Source organism: Lotus japonicus, chromosome 1 (genome assembly GCF_012489685.1).
Source record: "Lotus japonicus ecotype B-129 chromosome 1, LjGifu_v1.2".
Lineage (NCBI taxonomy): Eukaryota > Viridiplantae > Streptophyta > Magnoliopsida > Fabales > Fabaceae > Lotus > Lotus japonicus.
This window is the reverse complement of record NC_080041.1, coordinates 12,398,617-12,415,815: the sequence shown is the minus strand read 5'-3', so window position 1 is coordinate 12,415,815 and position 17,199 is coordinate 12,398,617. Positions and strand designations below refer to the sequence as shown.

The following is a 17,199-nucleotide window of genomic DNA, read 5'->3' as shown; positions in this document are numbered from 1 at the left end:
CATTAGTTTTCTTTCCCCCATTATCTCGGTCTCATCATATAATTATACTAATGATTTAATGGTGGTCAAATTTCTATGTACCATTAACATTAATCTCCATTCATTTTCTCTCTCTTTTTCCTCCATTTTCTCAAATTTTTGAAAAACTGTTTATGTATCTGATCCCTTCTTCCTTATTATTTGAAAATTTTCAAATTATTTAGCCTCCATTAATTGGATTTCTCCATATTTGAAAATCTTCCGTTTTCTAAAACCTTTATTTTAAATTTTCCTTTGCCCCGCCCATTAAATTCCTCCTTAATTCTCTCTTCCCCCAATTTTCGTTCCTCTCTCTCATTTAATGAGATTTCAAAATTCCCTAAATCTTCCAATCTAATTTAGTGGGACTACAATCAATTTATTAATATTTCGGTATTTCCCTTCTTTCTCTCCTCTCATATATTCTTTCAAATTTTCTATTTCCCCATTTTCCAATATCTTTGTTGCTTCTCTCTCTCTTTCTTTTTCATTTAACCTGATTTCAAATTCCCAATACTAGTATATGACCCGTGCCTTGCACGGGAGAATTTGAAATTATATGTAAGTTTCATTGTGGCCATCAAGAATTTGTTGATTTTATTATGTAATCAGTTTAAAAAATTTATGTATTTTGTCACAGCTGTGTTTATTTCGTATTTGTTGCATTGAATGATCCAAATATTTTAATTTAAATCTTTAAAATTATTAAGTTTTTTTGTCCAAAAAAGAGAGCTAAATATTGGCGTGGGTGATGTTGCAAAGCAAGATGTTTTAGGGTCAATTTGTCGGTGGTGTCATTTTAAGTTCTTTTGTAAACTATAGAATATTATTTTGGTTACAGGAGGAAAATGGTAAATTATAGAATATATGTTTTGTAGATTGAAAAAATGAAGAAAATAAATTATAATAGACATTTATTTGAAATAATGAATCCTTAAAAAACAGACATGCAACGCTAAATTTTTTAAAATTTAAAGGTAGTTAGAAAACCAAAAAATAATTAGATATTAGATAAAATTTCCAAATAGCTACTTTTGAAAAATTTCCCTCAAAGTCATTTTCATTATGTAGTTGTTGTGAACCTTAATAAACGCCTTATAGCAAAGTGACATGAGAGATAAATGTTCACATCAAAGGCAAGTTCAAAACCCTGCAATGTTCACATCAAAGATAAATAGTTATAATGACCTAAAATATTTATAAAAAAATCAATATTGTAACAATTATCTCAAAAACCATAATTTAGAAATAAAAGAATAACTTAGAAATTAAATCTTGTTCTATGCAAATTTTATGAACGTTAAATGCTAAATCAAACGTCCTTCCGAATTTGTCCTTCGCTTCAACCTTGAACATGAATTTTTTGTGAACATAAATCACATATTTCTTTGGGAGAATGTGTCATGCAGTCATTTTAGATTAAGTGAGAACAAACGAAGAAAATTAATATCTAATTAATTGATTGAGAAATTAAAATAAGTTGTATTTACATGGATATGTTCACATTTTCCATTTTTCCTAACTTTCTTTGCTTTTTTGATTGATCATAGCACAACCATCGCGATCAAATATGACCAATATCGCAGATCTAATATTATTAATGACTTTAATCCACAACTTATACCAGCAGAAAACATGAATGAAAAATCAAATTGAATATGAAACAAATTAATTAAATTACAAAGATAATTGAAGTTTACCGGGTGGTAGGATTGATGCGCTTGTTAGAGTTTTAACAAAAAAAGAGTGTTCCGTCAGAGTTTGTAGCTCTGTGACATTTACAGTCATGACAGAACCAATCATCAGTGCTAAGAATTTCCTTAATCGTGCCAAACACAATGAATATAGTACACTATAAATAATAAATAGATGGATTAAAATACTTTTCTAAGTATAAAATAGTAGAATAATTCAAAGTTAGAATAACATATTGATTTGCACTCCACTAAAGATTTAATGTTTGTGCGTGAGAAAAGTTTGAGGAATTCATCTTCTTTAACAACATTTAAACAATCAATTAGCACATTCATTATTCGAGTAGGAACTGCGTCGTATTAAAGTAACCTATAAAGAAAATAGATTAAAGTTAAAATTGTCATTAAAACTCGGTCACATGATTATGAAATAATTACAACGCATTAACCTATCTCTGAAAGACACTGCTTCTGGAATTTCAGGATTAAACATTACTTTGGTGCACTTAAACCTAGTATTTAGCTGATATTTACCTAAAGATTTTTTTGGTAGTTGTATGTTATATACATAAATTATAGGTGTTATTATAAACAAAAGTCGATTTAGTACGTAGAGCAAAAAATCTGGTGTAACGTGCTCCTTCTTTTTGAAGACCTGCTCTCCTCTGTTGATGTCTTTGTTTTTTCGTTTTTACGTTTTGTTTTAGTTTTATTTAATTGCTAGTTGTTCTTCTAGTTTCTTTTGTTTGTCTTTTATCGTGTGTTTTTCTTTTCTGTATGTTGTTCAATTTTTATGTATTAGTGCTACTCTGCTTCCTACCTTAAAAGAGTTGTTCTATTGCTTACCCACTTTTTATATCAATCTATTATCTGTCCCCGAGGGTTAGCTCAAGTGGTAAGAGTTAGGGGACATAAGGGTTGGGGAAGGGAAGGTCCAGGGTTCGAATCCTGGAAGGGAAATATGAAGAGATTTTCTAACTTACTAACAACTAACCACTAACATTTGCCTATCAAAAAAAAATCAATCTATTATCTTTTCGAAAAATAAAAATTGTCACCTTTGCCATGAATATGAGAACAACAACGTGTTCGATATCGCCAACACTGACAAATACGCTCAACGAAGTCATCAAATAAAACACATTTAAATTGTTTCTTGCGAAAACAATAAATAACTTTACTGCATTTGTAGTATTTTCTACCTTTACTTTTTTTAATTGAAATAAACCAATTTGTTTTGTCGGGTTAAAATGATAAAAAAAATATACCCATCAAATTCGATCTCAATTTCTTTGATTTTTGTCACCACTATGTTTCGCTCATATGAGTAATCGTTTTTGACGTTCGTAGTATTTTCATGTATAATGTTCCTTCTCATGTGAGTTTTCTTACCCTGTAATTTGTAAAAAAAAAAACTGAACGTAGATTGAATTTTTATGTATACTCTTTTAGCATGACATAAAATTGTAAAGTAGAGAAATTTTATCATAACATATTTTTCTATTAATTTTAAACCAAAAGTATTTTTTATGTTGTGGGAGTTTGAAATCCTATCATTTAGACATAAATGAATATTATATATATATATATATATATATATTTTCTAATCTCCGCACAACATTTTTACCGCGTAATTTGAACAAAATTAAAATTAAAATTAAAAGTAGATTGTAGTGTTTATATTAATTTGTGAATTTATTTTTGGTTTAAAAAAAATTAATTAAGAAAACTTATTACCCTTAACCATTCAATTTGCTTGAATGTGCTACACCGGGTAGAATCTCACATGATGAAAGTAAATAACTTGAGATAGTATTCTAAGTTGATGATAGTTTCTGATTATTTGAAGTTGAATATGCATGCAAAGGAGATCTGACTCAACAAAACTTAGCTAGAACTTATCACTGAAATTAATGTAGCTGTCAATGAGATAAAAAAAATTAGTACTCGGTTTTCAGTCTGATTAAAGCTATGTCAAAGTTAATGCTCAGACGTTATAATATAGACATCGATTAATGTGGTAGATTACTAACAGTGGTAGTTATAATTGAAAATCATAAATAGATTTACTAACAACTATCAATAGAGATGACAACATGTAACAAAGAACTTGCAGGGACAATTTCATTGAAAGAGATTCATGAATGGACCTTACTAATTACATTGGTTCTGAAAGAAATGACTAAATTTAAATGATCCTAGCTTTTCATAGTTAAAAAAAAACCCCAAAATATACCAATGGGTGGTCTAACTCGTGCAATTTAATAACTTCTCTGAATCTAATATTTCAAATACTTCCAAGTTTTTCCAACATTAACCATGAAAGTCCCAAGTCTTGAAGTCATCTAACATAAGTGCAGCAAACCTGAAAGAAACATAAGCAAGTTTATCATAGTTTCTTGAAACCATCATCTTGAGACATAAACTATCTGCATGTCCACCTTACCATGTATACATTGCATTCAATCTTTATCGTATCATAACAACCCTACAATGCTTATTAACTCAACCACCTTTTTGTTCTATTAATTTCGGAATATTTCATCACAAATTATTTATAACACTAAGGACAACCAAGTTCACTTTCAGTTTTTGGAATAAACGAATAGATTGACATCACACTATATAAATACATATTCAACATAGCAAGGGAACATGTCTATCTTATCATAAGAATAGCTGAGAATAGCTCAGATGTGCCACATAATAATTACTAAGAAAGGTATCATAGCTGAGATCCTGAACACACTACCCACTTCCCTCCATTTCTTTTATTAAATCACCTGCACACTTGAGGCGGTGCATCCAAAAGTTCCTGAGATGACCAAACTCAACCTGAACTCATAAAACATACAAACAGATAGAGAGAGATTAATTAGTCTGAGTTCGCACTTCATCCTCTAAAACAACTTCAGATCCTTCCTTATCCTGTTGCTCAGTCACTCTCTGTTCAAGAATGAAAGTACAATCCTAATAAGAATGTAACTCCAATGCCTTTAAAAATTTATGAAAAAACTAATGACATAATACTCAAGTTTATTCTCAATTAGTACCATTTTCAGCCTCCAGGCCCAGACTTCATCAAATAACACACAGCCAATAAGCTAAAAGGCTTCTTCTCTAATAAAAAATATAACTCTATTTAATGCCTTGAGTTCTTCTGTTGTAATATGTAACATTCTCACATGAAACTTCTTTCCAGTTGGTTCAGTCACTCATCTATTTGAGAGCTTTTCTCCATTTCCTTAATGGAATTGAGCTCATTTTGCAAGAATGGAATTACTCCATTTAGTTTAGCGCTTCGCTATGTGACCATTAATATCATTATCCAAAAAGTATCAATCCATCAATCAAAATCTGGTGATCAGTATATCAAAGTTCAAAAGGTTTCTCCTAAATGCAAACTAAATCAGCAACAGTCATGTCCTTGACAATGGAGCAAAGGACCACCCTTGAGGGAAAAAATGCAATAGAAACTCAGTCAGATAGAGAACTATACCAAAAATAAAGGAACAAATCAATGCTACATCAGTTTTTCTCTGATACATGCAGCATTGATATGAGCGATATCGTGTGAATCTCGAAGGTAACCACCGCGATCAGCAATGGGAGTAAACCTGTCATTGCAAACTTGCGCATATTTTCTTCAACCTATAAATTAAGGTGAAAAATCTCATCTGGTATTTAACCCAAAAATCTTAAACATACATAGAAGCCAAATACATAGAACTTAGAAGGACTGAAGAGTCTTAAAAATCTAATCAAAGATAAAAAGGCTTGAATAAGCTAATAGGATTCTTCTCTAATCAAAGATAACTCTATTTAATGCCTTGAATTCTTCTGTTATAATATGTAACGTATGTAACATAGTATAGATTCATCTTCTCACATGAAATTTCTTTCCAATTGGTTTAGGTATTCATCTATTTGAGAGCTTTTCTCCATTCCTTTAATGGAATTGAACTCATTCTACAACAATTCAACAAAACCACACTATTATATAAAACCCACACTATTATATAAAACCACAATCCTATCTCACTTTAACCATCCAGATCTTAAATTTCAGTTTTACCACTATCAATAGGAAGAATAGGTTTTTTAGTACTCTACCAACTTACCCTGTTCAGTTAAGCTCTATATATGTAGACATAGCTAACCCCAACAGAAACAGTACATCTCAAAGTGAAGCTTCTCCTGCTCCAGGCCATGAACTTCAAGATCATTTTCCTTCTGTTCCAGCAGCTGTTCCATAGTCTTAAAGAGCTTTCTCCTTCTGAAAACGCAGCTACTGCAGCATTTTTTGCATTTCAAGCAAAAACATACAAACAACAGAAGATAAGAACTTTAGAACAAATAAAAGAGAACACAATATTTAACTGCTAATCATAAATAAATAAGAGTAAAAAGAGTAACAGCTTGAAATGGTCAAATTCATTGAGGTAGAAGGGACATGACATATTCAATAATTGAAGAACTAATAAAACCATTGCTTTCAAATCCAATCCTTATAGTTTTTCTGCAAAATGAACAATAAGTACCTTTCAATCAAAGATCACTCATAGAAACTGTTTGAACTTCACCATCATAACTTTGTTTCTAGTTTTCATCCATAATAGACATGAATCTCTGCTCCCCCGGTGTCTCCAAGACCTCTTTCATCATTCACTCTTCAAAAAAAACTCAGCAAAACAAACGAAAGAGCTCATTGGAGTTGACGGTCAAAGTTAGATCTTCAGATGCCAAACTTGTAGTTGAAGCTTTAAAAGTAAGGTCTGTTCAATTAATGTCACTAAAGTTATACTATTTGTGATTGCAGATAAAAATACTATAAACTGAAAGAAGTAATTTTAATTGGGATCTGATAAAACCAAAGTAAATGAGGCTCATGCAGTATTCGGCATAAAATAGGCAAAAATGCAGAATCAAGACTATAAGACACATTTGTTCTCTAATGCAGTGTTTAGAATCACAATGATATGATATTGATTAGAAGGCTATAGTAGAAAAAAAGATATAGATAGATACAAACGCATTGCATCTGCATGTTCGCCTTTTCTCCTTAATCCTCTTGCTTGTCTACATGACTTACACCAATCATTTTGTGCTTCTCCCAATATCCATGCGACCTGCATAATTTCAAAAGAAACTCCACTTGGTTAAACGCTTCGCTATGTTATCACTTCACATGCAATATAGAATAACCTGTAAGTAATTGACGGGGTTATGGCTATAGGGGGAAACCATTAATATCATTATCAAAAAAGTGAAATCCATCAATCAAAATCTGGTGACCAGTATATTAAAGTTCAAAAGGTTTCTCCTAAATGCAAACTAAATCAGCAACAGTCATGTCCTTGACAATGGAGCAAAGGACCATCATCCTTGAGGGAAAAAATGCAAGAGAAACTCAGTCAGATAGAGAACTATACCAAAAATAATGTAACAAAATCAACGCTACATCAGCTTTCCTATGATACATGCAGCACAAATATGAGCAAAATCGTGCGAGTCTCGAAGGTAACCACTCCGATCAGCGATGGGAGTAAACCTGTCATTGCAAACTTGCGGATATTATCTTCAACCTATAAAGTAGGGATTGCAGCAGCCATATTCCCTGGATTGCATTCCTGTTGAAGCAGAATATCAGGTTGGTGAACATAAATGATCATTGAGTTAAGTAACTTGCTCTAGGAAATCATGGATTTGATAAACAGTTGGCCATCTAGTGACATGTGCACACAACTGTGTGTGTATGTGTGGTTTTGATGTATTAGTAGCATTACTTATTTGTACACATTTTGATATATTTGTATTGAGTTCCTGATTTCGCTAGGTGTTGTCTATGTGTGATAATTTTTTTACTTTGTTTGAGTAATGCATGTTAACTCTAAATGCAGCATTGCAGAGTAAACATGATATAATGACTTCAATTGAAGCTGTTAGAAATAAGTTCAAAGGTTCTGGTAAGCAGTAAAGATTTTACACTGTGTGACTTGACCTATTGATTCACCATCCGTTATACATTGGAAATTAGGAATATAGTTAATCACTTTATAGATGAGCCAAGTATTATTTGGCATCTGTAATACAGTCTGCAAAAGGCTTAAACGTTTTTATGCTCTACTGGATCTAAATGAGTTCATTCAATTATTCTCAAAAAATTAATAATTAGTAATGAAAAACTAATTCTTCAGAAAAGCAAGGAATGCACGGGATTATAAGCCAGAGAGGAAAAACAGCTAGGAAAATAAAAAAAAAACACATGAAAGAATGGCAGGTTTGTAAAAGATGAACCATAGAGCAAACAATGAGGCTACCTTTAAACAAACAGTTAGATCCGTAGTGCTTGCTTTGAGATTATTTTGTTATAGCCATAGCTTCTTTCATAACCACCAGAAATCTGAAACAATCCTAGACAAAAAGAAACAGTCAAAAAAAGAATTTTGCAAGGAAAAAAAAGTATAACCTTGAACACTTACATGATTATCTTCATTAAAGCGCAAATCCTTATGTATCATAGAGACAGTGCTAGGCAGAGCAATCTTTAGCATTTTAAAGGACCCAAATGCGCATGGCTGATGTCAAGATAGAGAGATTGGTTAAATCCTAATTCCTAGAAGCCCTAAACATCATGAAACCATAGAGCAGCAAAAGAAATAATGTAGAAAAGATGAAACCAAAGAGCATGAAATTCGTACCTGATGAAATCAATGATCGTAAGACTGGAAGGTCGATGGGATTTGGATTTGTGACGTTTGCATCGGAGCAGGCTATGAGAGATGCGATTGAAGCGATGAATGGTTAGAATCTGGATGAGAGGGGAAAAAAGGGAAATCTGGAAGCCCTTTAGGTTTTGATTCAAGGGCTTATGAAATCTGGTCCACATATTTAGCTATATCTGAATTTCGAGAATGAAAAATAGAATCAAAGAACACATGGACTGTAACTAATTTATCTACAAACATAACAAAAGTTTTGCATACTAAATCTGCAATTAATTTATAAATAAACATAACAAATACCTTCTTCATATGGATATTCTTCCATCACATTCTATCATGTTCAAGCTCTCCTATGGAATACCCTGAATAAATACCATAGTAAGCTGTTTCAATCATCAAAAACTGCAAGGAAAACAAAAAAAGACCAACCCTCAGATCAATGAAAACATAAAACTTACTCACAAAAAACAGATCCCCACAGTTAGACGAAACCCCCATTGCATAACATAACATAAACACCATTTTTCTGCACCATGAAAATTATGGGAAAAAACTTGAGAGAACCTCGACCTGTGCATGGCTCTTCCTCTACAGTCTCTCGAGGACCTGTGGCGAACCCGCTTTATCTCACTTAAAACATCTTCAGAATAGAACACTAAAAAGATATGAAAGCAAAAAAATCAAAACCCAATAAATAAAGATGATAGCTTCAGAAGAAGAAAAAAGGGCACATTCATGAATACTTCTTCATGAGTGGGTTCCTCTGATATATGTGCGAAATATTGCAGGCGAGAGAATACAGTACATGCTTCAGATATTGGCTTCCTTCCTCAACCTCTCTTGCTGCAACAAATTATGACAGTGAGACTGAATAGCATGAATCATTGCTTAGAGGCTCATAAAGTTCAGTTTATTATTTTTCAAATTCTGCTCAAATTCCAAATTCACTCACCCTCTTCATCTCTTTCCCTACTTCTTCTATCTTCATTTTCTAAGCCTCTATCTTCTCTCCATTTTCTTTACTCCGGATACTTCTTTCCCTGTCTCAAAGGTTCGAACTTTCAGATCCACCATTGCTGGGTCATTCCACCGCCGCTTCCACCATTGCAACTGATCTTCGTTTCAAAGCTTTCTCAGTCCTACAAGAACTACCTCGAAGAAACCATAGTCAAAGGAAGTTCTTGAGGATTTGATGTTGCAATTGCTACGTTTAAGGATTTTGGGAAGGCATCTCTACATAAGCCATATGATCTTAGTCTTTGCACCTTTGTTTCATTTTCTGTTTATATAGGATATGTTTGTATTTTTTCCCCTTAAACTTCTCCTTAAAATTTTGGTTTTTGCAATGTTGTGGTTATTTTTAAGATGGGGATATGGTGATGTTGCACTCAAAGTACTAATCAAGGTGCTTTAGAGTTTTTGTTATGTAAACCCATTGTATAGATTAAGTGCAGTGCTGATTTAGTTTATGCTATCCTTGATTTGGTTCTCAGCTTGCTCTTTGCTGGCCATGAAACTTCATCGGTTTCCATAGCTCTAGCTTTTTTCTTCTTGCCAGGTTGTCCTCAAGCTATGCAACAGTTGAGGGTAAGAGTACATATATGAATTGACTTGGAAGACTACAAACGAATGGAATTTACTCACTGTGTAAGTCCCATATGAATCATAATTATTTGTTATAAACTAGGAGTTTAGCATGATATGGGATGATGAAAGAAAGAATAAAAAATATCGCACCCATGTAAAGTGATTAGATTAGATTAGACAACAGCAAATAAACTGAACTTTATGTGTAAACATTATTTGCTCTGTTTCTTGATTGATTCTTGCTTCAAGTGAGTGGCCTACTCTGAATTTATTCCTTTTTTCTTTCTCTTTCTCATACATTTTTTTTTTGTCTATCTGAAGCTAACTGCAAATTAACCCTTCAATTGATTGCTTTTTTGCAGCTAAGATGCAGAGAGGGGATACATCATTGAATGAAGCAAGCTCCGGATATCCTCAGATTCTCAGACTGGTATTTTATTTTATCATTTTTGTTAATATTTTATGAACTATGTGAACTGTTATGGTGCATCTTCTCTTACATTACTTAAACATCTACTACAAATTAGATGGTTTTTTTTCCTGTGTTCAGAACTAAATGTAATGAACTTGGTTACAACATGTTTTTAATTCTCTTTGACTATATATCTATCCAGCAGTAATAAAAACAATTCCCTGCTAAAATCTGGCTATTTTCTTTTTATATCAAGGATGACAAATTCATCCTTCTGTTAGAGAATATCTGATCTGATAGTTTGGAAGTTTGGATTCATTTTCATTTGATGGCTATATTTTTTATATCAAACATGGTTGTAGCTATATTTGGTGACTAAAATTAAGTTCGGTATTATAAACTAATGGAAATTGAACTAATAATTGCTAGATTTTTATTAGGTTATCTCTTATTTACTATTTTACCATACAGAATACTAGAAGCTAGAGGTTAGAAGTTAGATCCATCCCTATGATTATTTTTTGCAAAGCCAAAGATCCACCCCTATGATAATTGTTTTTATTACAGATTTCAAGCATTGTTGCACCCTGCAGGTATCCTTGATCAGACTTCTCAAATTGAGCTTCTTTTTCTTCATTCATTTTGATGGTGTTAAGTGTCTGGAATAAAAGGATGTTATCCACAAATTTTTTGGTTATGTGATTTCAAGTATTTTCTTTGACAAACAATTGAAGTAGTTTCAAGTATTTTCTTTGACTAACAATTGAAGTAGTTTGGCAGAAGGTGTTACTCAGTGATTCATTCTTCTGAGTAACTGATCCATTTTTGCGGTAGATAACTGATGTCAACCTCCAGGAAATTGGTCTGGTGGATTTCATCGTGTTGTGTTGGAAGCACTCTTTTTAAATAAAAGCTTTAGATTTCACCATTGAAATCTCAATCTCCAAGTTTGCCTTCTGTCAGGAAGTCGAAGAAAGAAGAAAACCAATTCGGGTGGTATAGCTCCACTGTGAAAAAACAACTTTGGTTCTTTCTGAGGAGTCTTTACGCCAGTTCCAATTTTTGTTAAATGATAAATCATACAAGTTTGAGCACCTACATGCAATGGAAATTTCTCTACCAAATATGCTTATGAATTGCTGTTGGAAATTGAATCTGATATTTGACCATTGGTCTTGGAGGAGAATTTGGAAGTGGAAATGATCCCAAAGGGAAGCTGCACGAATCTGAGCTGTATTTGTTTAGAGACTGGCAAGTGATTCAACCTGTTTGAAAGATGAGGCTGTGCAGTGGCTTTTGGTGTAGGCTCCTTATGTCACTATGGCTGAATTTTGGGCGATCAAAATAGCTCTTGCTATGGCTTGGAATGAAGGCTGTCGCAGAGTTATCATAGAAAGCTAATCCTTAAAAGTCATTGATATGACTCATATTGCAGAACTACATGTGCTTATGAATGGGAATGAGTTGATTGAAATCCAATACTAGAAAAGGAAAAATTGGGAGATATGGTTACATGTTTTAAGGGTGGCTAATCATGTAGCTGATTGCCTATAGCCAATTAAGTTAGCTCATAGTTTTCATTTAGGAATTCATGTTTTATGCTCCCCCTTAGAGGGTTGTTTACAAATGTTTTAGCATGATAGACTAGAAGCTGGTGTTCCTCTTACAGTGCAAGATTCATACTTTTTTCTGTTTCGTAAGCTGGACACTGAAGTTATAGATGTTCTTTTGGAGTAAATAATGTGTAGAAAATATATTTGTTTTCTTCTAATCCTCTTTGATTTGAATGGTTTGCAGGTTTAGAATGTAATCCATATTGCAGAAGAAAAATTGGATGACATTGTTCAATGGGTCTTTTCAGCAGCAAAAGAGTTGAACGAGAAGGGGGTTTGAACTTTGTCGCATGCTTCAGATTTTGAACAGTCGCATTGTCATTTGTTTCAATTGGCAATGCTTAAGTAGATCCTCCAATGGGGTTTTGAGGTGATTTTTTGGTATTTCTTCAATTTATTGGTTGGTGCTATTTTGTTTCAATACTCAAATCTTTTCTCTTTTTTTCTTATTTATTTGCCAAAACAAGCAGTCCTTCATGCTCTTAATTCTGATTATCAATGTTTCATAATTATCTGAGCTTCATTATTGTTGCAGGTATAATTTGTCTTTTTAGAAATTCACATCACTCACTCTTTGATTTTATACCTGCCTCATTTAGTATTTGGCTTTTCATTTTTATGTCATTTAACAATTTCAGTGTTAGCTGCTTCTTGCTTTTCAAATTTTATGCTCTTTTAGCCATCCTGATTTAACTCCGATTTATAATTTTCCATTGTTCAACCTGCATCTATGTAGAAAACTTGCAAGTTTCAACCACTGCTTAATGTTTGCGCCGCCTCCTGAAATATTTGTCAGGCACATAACTTGGAGGGTGAGTCCTCTAACATATTTTCCACTTATTCTATTTCTTCAACAAAATCATGTAATTTCTTAAGCTTTAAGTTTACAGAAAGTTTTAAACACTACATGGTACTTTTGTCAAGTTCCAATAGGATTTAAATAAAAGAAATCCTTGGCATGTGCTTCAAGTCAGGTTACGTACCCATTTTGAATTAGAGACCTTCACTCCAGATGCTTCTGATTTTAGCTTTTATTTGGGTAATCAATAACAGTGCATTAAAGAAAAATTATGAATCTCCTAAATAGTTTTTCTTTTAACAATTATGTTATTAGTTTTTGTATTACACTTCTGAAGTGTAAACTGTAAAATCTAATTTCTTCCATTCGGAGTTCGAAAAACTGACATAAAAAATAATATGTATAGTTTGAAAGTTTTGGTTTCCTTATCTCCCAATTTGCTTAATATGATATTTATATAACTTGCATATTTGGCTTTGTAGATTTTAGACTAATGGCACAATTGAGTTATATATTTTACTATTTCAAATCTCTGTTTGACTGTCTTAAAACCTTCATTGTATGGTATATTATTTCTAATGGCTAATGGGATAAGTGATAAAGAATCCTATATTTTGGACTTGATAAACATATATTTCATCACAGTTTGTCAGAAACTGTTAAAGCTATTTTATGTGAACTATGGGTGCTCATGTGGGAATACTAATGAGGGGACTTACTAGGAGATATGTTCTCTTCTATTACTTAAGCTATCAAATTCTGCTAGCAATGTGGCTCTAATTTTTTTTTCTCTTGATTTTCTTAATTACTTGGTATTTTTCATACTGCTACATTTGCTTATGATCCTCTTATGTGCGTCAGTTATTGCATGGGGTAGCGGATTGTGGTGTGAGAGTGACAATATTGAGAGTGACAATCTTGATTGGACCACGGAAGAGAAACTATTACAAATTGTGGAGAGGAAAGCTTTTAGGTATTTATCTTTAATTTTGTGGCTATCTTAAGTAGTATTTCTCTTCCAGATGCTTACAAACCTTCTAATCGATTTTTTTGGGGCTGATGCAGGTGTTTGTGCTGGTGTTGTGTTTGAATGCAAGGTGAAAAAAGTATGAGTTCGGAGAGATTAAAGCTTGCTTCATTTTTCGGTTGAAAACTGCAAGTCGTTGTTGAATGGTCTAAAGTGAAATTGCTTTGTTGCTTTCAGAGGATTAAATGCAAGTGAAGGGTTATGATAATTAAGTGAAATAATGTGTTTGATGTGTAGAAGATTTGAAGGGGGTGCATTTTATAGGGGCTGATTGAGTGATACTCAGTTATGATAAATTAATATGTTTGTGTTATGTGAGCTGTGAATTTTGTATGAGTTTTTACTTTCTTTAAGTACATTATTAAGTTTTAGTTAGGAAGTTAGCAGTATATAAAAAAGGTAAGGGAAAGATGGAAATCGTCCCTTCAAAAACGGTTAGCATGCATCTTAAAGAACTAATCCATTGGTTCTCTTTTATATATGGATTTCTACTACCTTGGAGCTCAATGTTCACTAAGGCGAACAATTTTACAACAATATTTTATATGTAATTTTTATGTTTTGGAAATTAATTGAATATTGAGAATTAAATATGTCACGTGATGTGCGTTACATTGCTACCTTCTTATTCCCTCCGTTTCAAAACTAATGTAGTTTTAGTTTTTTCACAAAGTTTAAGAGTTCATTAATTGATTTTATAATTTGACTGAAACACCCCTATTTAATATGAGTTATATGAAAGAGAGAGAATGAAAATCATTGATAAACTAATTGGTGAAAATTGTGATTGGTGGAAATAAGAGGTGATACTTGGGGGATACAATATTAAATGAGGGCAAAAATGGAAGAGAATGAGATAAAGTGCTTTGGAAATGTAAAACAACAATGGTTTTAGAACAAAACAAAAAAGCTAAAACTACAATAGTTTTAGAACGGAGAGATCATTTAACAATATATTATTCAATCATGACTTCTTAAAATCACTCCAACTCTTTCTTCTCTCTTCCAACATCTTCTCCTCACCGTGCACCGGTAAAAACAATTTGCATGAAAACACTTTCATGTTAAAGCTAAAAGAAAAATTCATTTTCAAATAATTTAAGTGCATTGTTCATAATTGTAAAATAAATTTAGGAGTAATTATATATATATCTATGTGTTTTGGTTTCACTTTATAAGTCCTCATCCTAATAAATCCAAATATATGTAGTTTACTTTTTTAATCTTCAAGGGAAAACTCTTTTATACATCACATAATCACATGTGTCGAGAATTGAAGATTTTGTTTAATTAATTCATTTTTCCCGAAATTTTTATATTGGTTAAATTGGTGTATGAGAACAAAACATTATAATTGAGGGCTTGAATTTAAGTTTTTTTAATATCTACATCTCATTATGATTGTTCTTTTATAATCAAAGTATTTATTGATAAATCAAATATAGTAATAAACTTCGCCGTGCAGGATCCTATTTAGTGGCATTCATGGTGAAGTTAGAGAACAGATCAATGCAGGTGGTCTTACTGATGATGGATTTATCTCCTATACAAATAGGCAGGCACTCAATGACCCCATATATCCCTGCTCCAGCTCTTCAGTTAGCATTCACACACATTTATATTATTTTCTGTTTTCTTGGGCGAAAGAGCTCACTAAACCGTCGTGTACCAACTATGCTCCCATTGTTTCATAGTATCATACAATAAAACGTGATTATGAATAACAAAAATTATTACATGTTGTATTACCTACATCCCAATGTGAAGAAATGAGGTTACGTGACATTTTCCCCCGACAATGAACGAACTATTAAGTTGTGTTTAGCAAGATAATCATGTTTGAAATGAAAACACTATACCCTCTGAGCGTATTGATATAAAGGAGGAAGAGTTTCAACTAAATTATATAAATAAGATTTTGTTTGTATATGAGCGTATTGATACATTAATCAGCTGGTAAAATATTTATTCTAACTGAAATACTAACTTTTTTATTAATTTCAAATAAACTTCTTAAAAATTAAAATTTGATAGTTTTATAACTATTTCATCATAGGAAATTAGGAATAATTATTCAGATTTTTAAATATTATCGTAGTATTATATAATATTCTAATCTTATTAGTTTTCACTTTTTAAAATTTCTTCCTGTTTTGACTGGAAAGAACTTTTAATTATTATTTCTGTCAAGAATTTATAAAGAAATATCTTCTTTTGCTAATTCAGATGGTGGAGTTATAATTAAATATTTTTAGAAGTAAAAATATATAAGACTATGATAAATATGTTGCGCTATTTTTCAGAGTATCTATCAGACATTTTCAGTAAAATTTCTGCATAAGTTTATGCTATATGCATTTTTATACTTTTTAAATGATTTTAATGGAATATGTAAAGAAGCATTATAATTTAATTGTGAAAATTGGGAAGATCATTTTCAGTTATATTTATTTATGTTTAAGTTACATGTTAAAAATCTACTACGGGAAGAAACATTTTGCATGAAAATACTTTCAAGTTGAAACTAATAGAAAATGTTGTTATAATTTTAGTACTTTTCTCATACTTTTTAAATAATTTTTTTCCGTAAATAAAATATATTATTGAATGATTAAAAGAACATGAGAACAAGCCCTCTAATTAAATTACTTCTTAAATAATTTAAGATTAGATATACATAAGCGTTATAATTTAATTGTAAATATAGGGCTCCCACGGGGATATAGAGAAAAAATAAACATATTTAATCTATATTTATTAATTATATAGTAAAAAGCTTCTACATAAGGAACATTTTGCATGAAAATACTTTCAAGTTGAAATTAATAGAAAATGTTTTGTTATAATTTAGTAATTTTATAATTTTCCGATGTAGCAAAAAAAATAATTTAGTAATTTTATCATACTTTTTAAATAATTTAAGAGTATATATATATATATATATATATATATAAGTATTTTAATTTGATTGGTACTATAAGAGTCACACAATGAATTAAAGAATAATAAACATATTTAGTCTATATTTATTAAATATATAGTAAAAAGATTCAGCATGAGGATCAGCGTTTGGTATACTCTTTTTCCTACCCTAGGTTTTTATCCCAATTGAGTTTTTCCTAAGGAGGTTTTAATGAGGCACAACGTTAGACGGTATTTCTTTCTTCGGAGGGTATTTTGAAATGACTTATATATATATGAGAGGGTTGTTCTCATGATCCATTTGTTATTAATAATATTCCCTTTTGCTGTAAAAAAAAACGAGGATCAGTTTGCATGAAAATACTTTCAAGTTGAAACTAATAGAAAATGTTTTAATACAAT

General features: G+C 31.6%; 1 protein-coding gene and 1 long non-coding RNA gene across 10 annotated transcripts; one reads left to right on the top strand and one right to left on the bottom strand.

Annotated features, from left to right (window-relative positions):
- Positions 1-3,827: 3,827 nt before the first annotated feature.
- Positions 3,828-9,277, bottom strand: LOC130733675 (uncharacterized). Of its 7 annotated transcripts, XR_009017556.1 has the most exons (12): positions 9,181-9,277; positions 8,896-9,092; positions 8,738-8,799; positions 8,414-8,613; positions 8,195-8,290; positions 8,033-8,126; positions 7,145-7,342; positions 6,254-6,841; positions 5,834-6,003; positions 5,212-5,363; positions 4,496-4,547; positions 3,828-4,077 (listed from the first exon to the last, which is right to left on the bottom strand). It is a non-coding gene; the product is annotated as an uncharacterized LOC130733675 (long non-coding RNA). The 7 variants fall into 7 exon arrangements; XR_009017552.1 differs by having other exon boundaries at positions 4,496-5,363; XR_009017553.1 differs by having other exon boundaries at positions 3,828-4,547.
- Positions 9,127-14,218, top strand: LOC130733674 (uncharacterized). Of its 3 annotated transcripts, none has more exons than XR_009017550.1 (6): positions 9,127-10,084; positions 10,387-10,454; positions 12,234-12,430; positions 12,786-12,861; positions 13,710-13,821; positions 13,914-14,218. XR_009017550.1 is itself a non-coding variant. In XM_057585900.1 (4 exons), exons 1-4 carry the CDS (start codon positions 12,340-12,342, stop codon positions 13,958-13,960), a joined length of 315 nt encoding a protein of 104 aa, XP_057441883.1. In that variant the 5' UTR covers positions 10,477-12,339; the 3' UTR covers positions 13,961-14,218. The 3 variants fall into 3 exon arrangements, 1 of the variants encoding a protein (XP_057441883.1); XR_009017549.1 differs by having other exon boundaries at positions 9,133-10,084; positions 12,234-12,419; XM_057585900.1 differs by lacking the exons at positions 9,127-10,084; positions 10,387-10,454 and having other exon boundaries at positions 10,477-12,419.
- Positions 14,219-17,199: the final 2,981 nt, after the last annotated feature.